Source organism: Arachis ipaensis, chromosome B2 (genome assembly GCF_059453495.1).
Source record: "Arachis ipaensis isolate K30076 ecotype BB chromosome B2, ASM5945349v1, whole genome shotgun sequence".
Lineage (NCBI taxonomy): Eukaryota > Viridiplantae > Streptophyta > Magnoliopsida > Fabales > Fabaceae > Arachis > Arachis ipaensis.
In genome coordinates, this window is record NC_142437.1 from 100,500,560 (window position 1) to 100,513,290 (window position 12,731).

Sequence of the window (12,731 nt, forward strand, 5' to 3'; positions counted from 1 at the left end):
GGAATATCAAGACTCAAAATCCGGCTGCGAAGGGAACCGGTCCGAGCATAGCAATATATACATATAATAAAATAAGGAAAACCCCAAGGAAAACCCAAAGGGATACAAATACAGAAACCTATTCTCCAAAACCTCCTATAAGAGGAGTCATCACAGTTTGTATTATTTAATGGAGATAAAAGTATCTAAACAAGATATATAACCCAAAACAGAGTCCCGAGAACAAAGGATCTTCGCTAATCCAGAAGTCTCCAGCATGCCTCAACGAGAAGCCTCGCGTCCTGCATCTGAAATCCACAAAATCCGCATGGGTGAGAACCAGAGGTCCCCAGCATGGTAACATCTTCCACATATATAATACATAATAATAGAGGAAAGCCGAAGGCAATCCTAGAACTTCCTCCAGATAATATCAAAGCTTATAAACAAGCTAAACCGTAAGTGGCAACTGACTAAAGATTCTTCAGTCTAACTAATACTTCCCTTTCCAATTCCTTCAGACCTCCCAACCACCAGCAGGAGTATAATATAGCAAACACAGTTATATCAGACAAGAGATTTACAAATAGAAACAGATAAGACATTTAGACAATTAGCAAGTAATATGCAGTCAAATAGGCAATCTCAAACAATTCATGTAGTATGCTTATGATGCATGCCTATCCCTAGTGGCTGATGATATCATCTGTCGGTTATAGAGCCAACCCGACAAGTCCTGGTAGCTAACCATTGGACTGTCCCTCTGTCGTGCATCCCCAACTCGAGTTATACTCATCATAAACTTGATCATAAACATGATCCATATCCATCACCCTCACTGGTGAATATTTACGGGGCCGAGCTCATCCGGGCCTTTCACAGTGCCCGGCCACACTTACGACATAAGGTCAAAAGAGCTTCGAGTCTCAACCTGGAGCACGTGGTGGCTAGCCACTGCTACTACCCAGGGAAACCCTCATCTCCGATGGTGGAAGTGCAACATTCACAATTCATTCAACAGCATATATGCATTTATACTTAGCCATAATCATGGCTCCGTCGTAACACGGCAATAATCCAGCCATCCAGCTCACGGTTAAATCCATAACCAGCCATTCGGCTCACGGTTAAATCCATAACCAGCCATTCATTAACAATTACGGCCCTTCGGCCCATGGCATAACAAGCACTTCCACCGCCATCCTCCACATCTCACATAATCATCTTTGATCCTCATGGATCATTCATTTTTCCCTTGCTTCACTCGCAAGTTACCACATTCACTAGCTCTTTTCCTCATGCTAGGCATATCATAATGATTTAAGATATAAGTGGTGAGATCGGAGGCTTAGAAGTATGAAATTTGGCTTTTAAAACTCAAAAATCAACTTTGGGATGAAAACAGGGCCACGCGTACGCGCACTCCACGCGCACGCATGGATGGCCTTAAAACTCATCGACGCGCAAGCGTCATACGCGCGAACGCATGGGTTGAAAATTAGCCAAACGACGCGCACGCGTCAGCCACGCATACGCGCGAATACATTGTGCCCCAGGCACAAAACTGGCACAACTCTGGCACAACTCTCTGGAAAATGGCTGGGCATTCGATGCAGCGTATCGACGCGCTCGTGCATACCACGCGCATGCATGGATGATGCTTTCTCGAAGAACGGCGCGTACGCGCCAAGTGCGCCTACGCGCGAGGGGTCATTCTGCTAAAAATTTTCTAAGTTAAAAGCTGCAGAATTCACAAATTCAACCCCCAATCTTCCGACGGTCATAACTCTCTCATTTTAAATCATTTTTCACCCGTTCTTCGAACGGCATGGACATCCCGAATCCAATTTCATTTCTAAACAGATTTGGCACAAATCAGAGATCCGTAGTCCAAGTTATGTCCCGTCAAAGTATGCCCAAAAACCATGTTTTCATACAAAACCACAAAGTGCCATTTTCAAAACAAGCCACTTTCAAATCTTTTCAAAATCAATCAAAACATGCCAATTTCAACCCTTCTCTTTGAAATCATTCAAAATGTACCAAAATCAACAACAAGCCATCCTCAACTCACACATTGACCCTCTACCAAAATTCCCAAAATCACCATTTAACCGTTTTAACACTTCTCAATCAAATGGCTAAAGGACAAACACAATATCATGTCATACATCCTTCCTCATCCCAATTTCCAATAATACCATTTTCCCATCAACCATCATTATACATAATCAACATCATACTCACCATCAATCATGGTACCACCCATCAATTCAACCTCAATCATCCATTAAGCATATATCACAACATGCATTTCTCATATTTCACACAATCAAGACATCAATATTCATAATCACATATATGAACACATCATATATCTCAACCATTCAACAACACCAACAATTCAATGCCTATCTTAGGGCCTCTAGCCTAAGTATTTCCTACCACATTACATATTAGATACGGGAAACCGAAACCATACCTTAGCTGATTACCCAAGCTCAACCTGAGCACTTCCAAACCACTTGTCCACAAGCTCTCAAGGTCTCAACACCTCCAAGAACAGATTTTATCACACAAAACCCTCTTTCAAGCTTTCCAAAATCACCAATCAAGCTCCAATATTCACATATACACAACCTACGCCACAATCACCATACCCATACACAACATCTCAATACCCAAACATCATAGAACAACAAATCACACTAGGGTTGAGAATCTTACCACACCCAAGGTCCAAGGAGACAAGATTAACCTTCTCCTTCAAGAGAGTTGGGTCCTATAACATCAAAGAACCCAAAATCTCAACATTTTTGCTCATGAAACTCGAAATCAAGGGCTGGAATTTCGAACAGTAAAACGTGGCTTACCTCAAGATTGATTGTATGGGTTTTGTAGAGCTCTCCACGGTGAATGCATGGCCGCAAACAGAGCGGCAATCGGAGCTCTAGATCAAAAGTTATGGTGGTTTGAAGATCAAGTGAGAGATAGAACTTAAGAGAGTGTTCTTCTCCTCCCTCACTCCATTTCAGCGTGTGTGTGTGTTTAATGAGGAGAGAGAATGCTGAAAACTAAGGTTTTGATTTAGTTATGTTGGGCCAAGGGACCACTTTGGGTCCGGTTGGTCCGGTTTGGCCCGTTCGGTCCAATCTTGGTCCGATTCCTATAAAATTGGTACCGAAATTCTCGTCTCAATCTCCTCTATCATATTAAGCCATAAAAATAACATTTTTGGCTTTCTAGAATAAATTCTCATTTTATGGGTTAATTAGCCGTTAATTAACCGGGTCTTACATTCTACCCACCTAATTGGAAATTTTGCCCACAAAATTCAATTCAAATTACCTGAGAATAAGTGCGGATAATCCGTACGCATCTCCGACTCAAGTTCCCAAGTGTGTTCCTCAACACCGCCTCGACTCCAAGCCACTTTGACCAATGAAACCTCCTTTCCACGCAATCGTTTGATACTAGTATCATCAATTCTGACTGGAGCCACTGGAAGCGTCAAATCTTCCCTTAACTGAACCGATTCGGGTTCTAACACATGGCTAGCATCAGGGGTGTACTTCCGAAGCTGCGACACGTGAAACACATCGTGCAGGTTCGAAAGATGAGGCGGTAGAGCCACCCGATACACCACCGGCCCAATCCTCTCTAGGATCTGAAATGGACCAATGTATCGAGGATTCAACTTCTTTGCTTTAATCGCTCTACCTACTCCTGTGGTCGGAGTAACCTTAAGGAAAACATGATCTCCTGCCTCAAATTCCAAGGGCTTCCGCCTCTAATCGGCGTAACTCTTCTGACGACTCTGCGCCGTAAGCATCCTATCTCGGATTTTCTTGACTTGTTCAGTGGTCTCAGCTATCATTTCCGGTCTCAACAAGCCTTTCTCTCCAGCTTCATACCAACATAGCAGAGATTGACATTTCCTCCCATACAATGCCTCATACGGAGCCATTCCGATGCTCGCATGGTAACTATTATTGTATGCAAACTCCATTAACGGCATATACCGATCCCAACTCGTCGGTTGGTCCAAAACACAAGCTCTCAACATATCCTCTAGTGTTTGGATCGTCCTCTCGAATTGACCATCTGTTTGAGGATGGTAAGCTGTATTCAAGCTTAATCGGGTTCCAAAAGCTTTCTGAAATGCACCCCAGAACCTCGAAGTGAAATGAGGATCTCTATCAGAGATTATAGTAGCAGGTACACCATGGAGTCTCACAATCTCCTTTATGTATAACCGAGCTAGCTCCTCAAGGGTGTAAGTCATCCGAACGGGTAAAAAGTGAGCTGACTTCATCAGTCGGTCCACAATCACCCAGATAGCATCAAAACCAGTCCTAGTCCTTGGCAATCCTGACACAAAGTCCATTGCAATACTTTCCCATTTCCATTGCGAAACCTCTAAAGGTTGCAACATCCCGGAAGGTCTTTGATGTTCAATCTTTACCTTTTGACAAGTTAAGCACTTTGAAACATATTCCGCCACATCATTCTTCATACTCAGCCACCAAAACATCGCCTTTAAATCATGGTACATCTTAGTACTCCCCGGGTGAATGCAGAATCCGCTTTTGTGTGCCTCCTTTAAGATATCTTGCCTCAAAGTACCAACATCCGGCACAATGATCCTACCCTTGAATCTCCATAACCCATCTTTTTCTTCCGACACTCTCCACTGTTTTCCTTGCTCGATAGCCGGTAACACCTTCCATAACGCTTCATCGTTTTCATGAGCCTTTAGGAGTTCGGACTTAAAGTCACTCGAGATTTCTAATCGGCTCAAACACAAGGTTCCAGATACTTATCGAGCACCAATTTTTAGACTCTCGAATCCCTTGAGCAACTTCTCCTCTTGAAGCATCATCCAAGACGCATATAACGACTTCCGACTTAACGCATCCGCCACTATATTCGCCTTTCCAGGATGGTAATTTAACTTAAAGTCATAGTCTTTCAACAATTCCATCCACCTCCTTTGCCTCATATTAAGCTCTTTCTGATCAAAGAGGTATTTCAAGCTCTTGTGATCGGAGAAGACTTGGAACTTAACCCCATAGAGATAATGCCTCCACACCTTCAAGGCAAACACAACCGCAGCGAGTTCCAAATCGTGCGTAGGATAACTAACTTCGTGAGGTCTCAACTGTCGTGAGGCATACGCCACCACATTATGATGCTGCATCAGCACGCACCCTAGACCCTTTAACGATGCATCACAGTACACATCAAAAGGCTCGTTCGGCTCAGGTAACACTAACACAGGTGCAGTGGTCAACTTTTTCTTCAATGTCTGAAAGCTCTCCTCGCACTCGGGAGTCCAAACAAACGGAGTGTCTTTGCGGGTTAACTTTGTCAACGGCAAAGCTAATTGCGAAAAGCCTTTGATGAACCTTCGGTAATAGCCAGCTAAACCCAGAAAACTCCTTATCTCAGTTACTGTGGTTGGTTGCTTCCAATCCATCACAACTTCCACCTTAGTTGGATCTACGGCTATTCCCTTCTTACTCACCACGTGACCCAAAAACTTCACCTCACTCTTCCAGAACTCACACTTAGACAGTTTCGCATAGAGTTTCTTCTCCTTTAAAATCTGCAACACGGTCCGCAAGTGTTCCGCATGCTCTTCTTCAGTCTTGGAGTAAATTAGTATATCGTCAATGAAGACAACAATGAATTTATCCAGAAATGGACGGAACACTCTATTCATGTAATCCATGAATACTGCAGGAGCGTTCGTCAACCCAAAGGACATTACAGTGTACTCGTAATGACCATAACGAGTCCTGAAAGCGGTCTTAGGGATATCCTCACCCCTCACCCTTATCTGGTGATAACCGGATCGCAAATCGATCTTAGAGAAAATCCCAGCTCCTTGTAACTGATCCATGAGATCATCAATTCTCGGCAATGGATACTTATTCTTTATGGTGACCTTGTTCAGCTACCTGTAATCCACACAGAGTCGCATACTTCCATCTTTCTTCTTTACCAGTAACACTGGAGCACCCCACGGGGAAACACTTGGTCGGATAAAGTTCTTACCCAACAATTCCTCTAACTGAGACTTTAGCTCGGCCATCTCTAACGGTGACATCCTATAAGGAGCACTTGAGATTGGTCCCGTCCCAGGCACCAATTCAATAGCAAACTTGACCTCTCGGTTAGGTGGAAATTCCTCAACATCATCGGGAAACACTTCCGGAAACTCACACACTACCAGAATCTGATCCAACCTTTGATCATCACCCGAAACACCCGCGGTTAACAATAGGATACCCTGACATTCGATTCCGGAACAGTTCACCATCATCGAATTCAAGTAATAATTATTCACCACGACCGGCCCTTCTGTATCTTCCGGCATAAAGTACACCGACTTTGTAGAGCAATCAAGCAGGACATGGTTCTCGGATAACCAGTCCAATCCCAAGATAAGGTCAAGACCGATCATTGGTAAGCAGATTAAATTATGAACAAAATCACGCTGCTTGAACCTAAACGAAACTTTCGGGCATCCTAGTCTAGTTACCATGGCTTCATGGGTAGCATTATACACTTTTAAGTCATAACCTAAGGTTACGATCTTCAACCCTAACTCATGGGCTTTCTCAAATGCAATGAATGAATGCGATGCTCCCGAATCAAATAAAGCATTTAAAGTTTGACCAGCCATTTCACAGTTACCTCGAATGAGTGTCTCGGATCCCTCTGCACCCACAACTGAGGTGGTGAACACCCGACCAGTCTGTTGTGCTTTCCCAGCACCTTGCTTTTGCTTCTCTGGACAACTTGCGGCTTTATGCCCCGCCTTTCCACAATTGTAGCACAAACCCCATCCGGCCTTGTATGGTACTCCCGGATGGTGACTCCCACACCTAGTACAAGCTTGATCATTCTGAGGCTGCTTTCCAAACCTTTTCCCTTGGGAGTAGTTGTTGTTGGGCCTCCTAAAAGAACCTCCCCTTTTGAAAGACGGACCTCTAGGTGCAAAACTCTTCCCTTGGTTCTGTGGAAATGGTCCTTTGTGACTCCCTTTCTCAGTGGCTGCCCTCTTCATACACTCTTCAGTAACCCTACACTTGTTCACCAACTCGGAGAAAGTCCTAATCTCTATTGGTCCCACTGAACTGAAAATATCGCTCTGGAGTCCTCCTTCGTACTTAACACACTTCCATTCCTCATATTCCACCGGAGTCCCTTGACACATACGAGAGAATCTGAACAGCTCCTCAAACTTGTCAGTATACTCAGATACGGACATAGCACCCTGCTTCAGCTGCAACAATTCAAGCTCCTTGGCCGTCCTAGCAGAAGTCAGAAAGTACTTCTTATAGAACTCCTCTTGGAAGACATCCCAGGTGATATAATCATCACCCTGCTGCAGAAGGCGTCGGATACCCTGCCACCAATGCGACGCTTCACCAGTGAGCAAATAGGTAGCGAACTCCACACGCTGCCCTTCAGGTACCACCTGCGCTTGCAGTGCTCGTTCCATAGCTTGAAACCACGTATCGGCTTCAGTCGGGCTAGTAGTTCCCTTGAACTTCGGTGGATTAACCTTCAAAAAGTTCGCCAGTGTCATCGGACCCTGAACTCCACCTCCATCATTACCATGGTTGTTCATCTGTTGACCAAGAGCCTCAGCAATGGCTTGCATAGCAGCAGCCATGTTCTCCAACGCAGTCATAAAGTTCACCGGGTCATTAGGGTTAGTCTCCAGTGCACGAGCATTCGTATGTCCTCTCCCACGACCTCTACCGCGTCCACGAGGCGCCATCTGGTTCCTATACACACCAAACAATCGATATTAAGTTGATCAGTCTCAATATCGGAAATTTAGTGCTTCAAAGTCCCAAATGCATGCTCATGAACGTTTATGCCAATTATATCAAGCAGATATACTAGTAGCACATAACACACACACAGAGAATGCACAGAAGCATAGTCAGTCCATTCCTCAGGCTCTACAGGAACGAACTGCTCTGATACCATAATGTAACACCCTACCATACAGAGTCTTATGCTTAAGTCATAATTCAAAGATGGCAAGGTATTACGACCTCTAAAACCAAAATTTAGTACGTATAGTAGTATGAATGATTGATTATAACTAGGAGCCTTTATAGAAAAAGGGGTAAACAAAAACCGTAACTCGAACGCGCAACACTCCGATCGATAACGTAACGAACCGAGATAAGCTATCGCGAGATCATATACAAAAGAGTGTCAAAAACAGGAATATCAAGACTCAAAATCCGGCTGCGAAGGGAACCGGTCCGAGCATAGCAATATATACATATAATAAAATAAGGAAAATCCCAAGGAAAACCCAAAGGGATACAAATACAGAAACCTATTCTCCAAAACCTCTTATAAGAGGAGTCATCACAGTTTGTATTATTTAATGGAGATAAAAGTATCTAAACAAGATATATAACCCAAAACAGAGTCCCGAGAACAAAGGATCTTCGCTAATCCAGAAGTCTCCAGCATGCCTCAACGAGAAGCCTCGCGTCCTGCATCTGAAAACCACAAAATCCGCATGGGTGAGAACCAGAGGTCCCCAGCATGGTAACATCTTCCACGTATATAATACATAATAATAGAGGAAAGCCGAAGGCAATCCTAGAACTTCCTCCAGATAATATCAAAGCTTATAAACAAGCTAAACCGTAAGTGGCAACTGACTAAAGATTCTTCAGTCTAACTAATACTTCCCTTTCCAATTCCTTCAGACCTCCCAACCACCAACAGGAGTATAATATAGCAAACACAGTTATATCAGACAAGAGATTTACAAATAGAAACAGATAAGACATTTAGATAATTAGCAAGTAATATGCAGTCAAATAGGCAATCTCAAACAATTCATGTAGTATGCTTATGATGCATGCCTATCCCTAGTGGCTGATGATATCATCTGTCGGTTATAGAGCCAACCCGACAAGTCCTGGTAGCTAACCATTGGACTGTCCCTCTGTTGTGCATCCCCAACTCGAGTTATACTCATCATAAACTTGATCATAAACATGATCCATATCCATCACCCTCACTGGTGAATATTTACGGGGCCGAGCTCATCCGGGCCTTTCACAGTGCCCGGCCACACTTACGACATAAGGTCAAAAGAGCTTCGAGTCTCAACCTGGAGCACGTGGTGGCTAGCCACTGCTACTACCTAGGGAAACCCTCATCTCCGATGGTGGAAGTGCAAAATTCACAATTCATTCAACAGCATATATGCATTTATACTTAGCCATAATCATGGCTCCGCCGTAACACGGCAATAATCCAGCCATCCGGCTCACGGTTAAATCCATAACCAGCCATTCGGCTCACGGTTAAATCCATAACCAGCCATTCATTAACAATTACAGCCCTTCGGCCCATGGCATAACAAGCACTTCCACCGCCATCCTCCACATCTCACATAATCATCTTTGATCCTCATGGATCATTCATTTTTCCCTTGCTTCACTCGCAAGTTACCACATTCACTAGCTCTTTTCCTCATGCTAGGCATATCATAATGATTTAAGATATAAGTGGTGAGATCGGAGGCTTAGAAGTATGAAATTTGGCTTTTAAAACTCAAAAATCAACTTTGGGATGAAAACAGGGCCACGCGTACGCGCACTCCACGCGCACGCGTGGATGGCCTTAAAACTCATCGACGCGCGAACGCGTGGGTTGAAAATTAGCCAAACGACGCGCACGCGTCAGCCACGCATACGCGCGAATACATTGTGCCCCAGGCACAAAACTGGCACAACTCTGGCACAACTCTCTGGAAAATGGCTGGGCATTCGATGCAGCGCATCGACGCGCTCGTGCACACCACACGCATGCATGGATGATGCTTTCTCGAAGAACGGCGCGTACGCGCCAAGTGCGCCTACGCGCGAGGGGTCATTCTGCTAAAAAGTTTCTAAGTTAAAAGCTGCAGAATTCACAAATTCAACCCCCAATCTTCCGACGGTCATAACTCTCTCATTTTAAATCATTTTTCACCCGTTCTTCGAACGGCATGGACATCCCGGATCCAATTTCATTTCTAAACAGATTTGGCACAAATCAGAAATCTGTAGTCCAAGTTATGTCCCGTCAAAGTATGCCCAAAAACCATGTTTTCATACAAAACCACAAAGTGCCATTTTCAAAACAAGCCACTTTCAAATCTTTTCAAAATCAATCAAAACATGCCAATTTCAACCCTTCTCTTTGAAATCATTCAAAATGTACCAAAATCAACAACAAGCCATCCTCAACTCACACATTGACCCTCTACCAAAATTCCCAAAATCACCATTTAACCGTTTTAACACTTCTCAATCAAATGGCTAAAGGACAAACACAATATCATGTCATACATCCTTCCTCATCCCAATTTCCAATAATACCATTTTCCCATCAACCATCATTATACATAATCAACATCATACTCACCATCAATCATGGTACCACCCATCAATTCAACCTCAATCATCCATTAAGCATATATCACAATATGCATTTCTCATATTTCACACAATCAAGACATCAATATTCATAATCACATATATGAACACATCATATATCTCAACCATTCAACAACACCAACAATTAAATGCCTATCTTAGGGCCTCTAGCCTAAGTATTTCCTACCACATTACATATTAGATACGGGAAACCGAAACCATACCTTAGCTGATTACCCAAGCTCAACCTGAGCACTTCCAAACCACTTGTCCACAAGCTCTCAAGGTCTCAACACCTCCAAGAACAGATTTTATCACACAAAACCCTCTTCCAAGCTTTCCAAAATCACCAATCAAGCTCCAATATTCACATATACACAACCTACGCCACAATCACCATACCCATACACAACATCTCAATACCCAAACATCATAGAACAACAAATCACACTAGGGTTGAGAATCTTACCACACCCAAGGTCCAAGGAGACAAGATTAACCTTCTCCTTCAAGAGAGTTGGGTCCTATAACATCAAAGAACCCAAAATCTCAACATTTTTGCTCATGAAACTCGAAATCAAGGGCTGGAATTTCGAACAGTAAAACGTGGCTTACCTCAAGATTGATTGTATGGGTTTTGTAGAGCTCTCCGCGGTGAACGCATGGCCGCAAACGGAGCGGTAATCGGAGCTCTAGATCAAAAGTTATGGTGGTTTGAAGATCAAGTGAGAGATAGAACTTAAGAGAGTGTTCTTCTCCTCCCTCACTCCATTTCAGCGTGTGAGTGTGTTTAATGAGGAGAGAGAATGCTGAAAACTAGGGTTTTGACTTAGTTATGTTGGGCCAAGGGACCACTTTGGGTCCGGTTTGGCCCGTTCGGTCCAATCTTGGTCCGATTCCTATAAAATTGGTACCGAAATTCTCGTCTCAATCTCCTCTATCATATTAAACCATAAAAATAACATTTTTGGCTTTCTAGAATAAATTCTCATTTTATGGGTTAATTAGCCGTTAATTAACCGGGTCTTACAATAGAAGCTATGGTCACGGTTTCAGGGAAGGGTGACCATAGAGGCTATGGTCATCGTCAAAACCGTGACCATAGATAAGGCTATGGTCACGGTTTCAGGGAGGGGTGACCATAAAGGCTACCGTGACCATAGATAAGACTATGGTCACGGTTTTAAGGAGGGGTGACCATAGAGGCTATAGTTACGGTTTCACCGTGACCATAGATAAGGCTATAGTCACGGTTTTTACGCGTGACCATAGATTAACTTATGGTCACGGTGAAAAAACATAGCCTAAAGTGTTAGAATTTGAAAATTGAAACTGCGACCATAGATAAAAAAAACCGTGACCATAGACCTATGGCCACGAGAGAATAGGCCACGGTAAAAAATCGTGATCATAGGTTTAAAACTGTGACCATAGATCTATGGTCACCCTTTTTACTATCTATGGTCACAGTTTTTTACCGTGACCATAAACTTTTTTTTTTGTAGTGTATGGAGTTTTAGTGCACTGCAATCAAGAAGAAAGAAAAGGAGCATTAAAATTTTGCTTGGACTAAAATTTTTTGTTTTTATTGTTTTCATTTGAGTCTATTTTATTTTTCAATTAATATTAAATTATCATAAAATTATGATAAAAATAAAAAATTAAAAGAATTGAAAAGACAATAATATTATTTTGGAATTAATTTTAAGAGCCTAAAATATCTTTTAATATTAAGGTTATTTAATTTGAATTAAAAATTAATTTAATTATGAAAAAGTAGAATAAGTTTGTAATTAATTTTAGAAAGACAAAAATATTCTTTTAAGATAGTATTATTTGATTGTTTTAAAATTTAAAATTTATATTTGAATTTAAAAGGATGAAATTATTCCTTCTGAAGATTATTTTAAAATATCTATTTAAAATTTAATTAAAAAATAAAAATATCTTTTAGTATTAGTGTATTTAAATATATTAAAAATTAAAAATTTAGTATTATAAAATATTATATTTAGGATTAAAATAATAAAAAGACCAAAATACCATTTAGTTTGTGTAGGTAGGTATATTGGAAGGGAAAAAAAAAAGCTTGTATGCGACTAATTACTTGAAAATATTTCTAAATTTACATTTAATTTTAAAATATAAATTTATATGTATACTCTTTAACGTGAAATCAATATCTCGTGTAAGAAAATGAATTTAATTATAGTTTTTTTCTAATTTTATAAATTAATTATCTTAAGAATTTTATATCTTAATTTTAATTATTTATAT

General features: G+C 41.7%; 1 protein-coding gene across 1 annotated transcript; it reads right to left on the minus strand.

Moving 5' to 3' along the window:
* Positions 1–261: 261 nt before the first annotated feature.
* Positions 262–7,774, minus strand: LOC148575009 (uncharacterized). Its single transcript, XM_088504444.1, has 2 exons — positions 6,682–7,774; positions 262–287 (listed from the first exon to the last, which is right to left on the minus strand). Exons 1-2 carry the CDS (start codon positions 7,772–7,774, stop codon positions 262–264), a joined length of 1,119 nt encoding a protein of 372 aa, XP_088360570.1.
* Between the last annotated feature and the right edge of the window lie 4,957 nt (positions 7,775–12,731).

Bases quoted from the DNA above. Each gene is read 5' to 3' on its own strand.
- LOC148575009 (XM_088504444.1), bottom strand. From the start codon at position 7,774: ATGGCGCCTCGTGGACGCGGTAGAGGTCGTGGGAGAGGACATACGAAT. The intron at 288-6,681 runs GTAACTGTGAAA...TGTGGATTTCAG, and splicing joins ATCCGAGACACTCATTCGAG to ATGCAGGACGCGAGGCTTCT.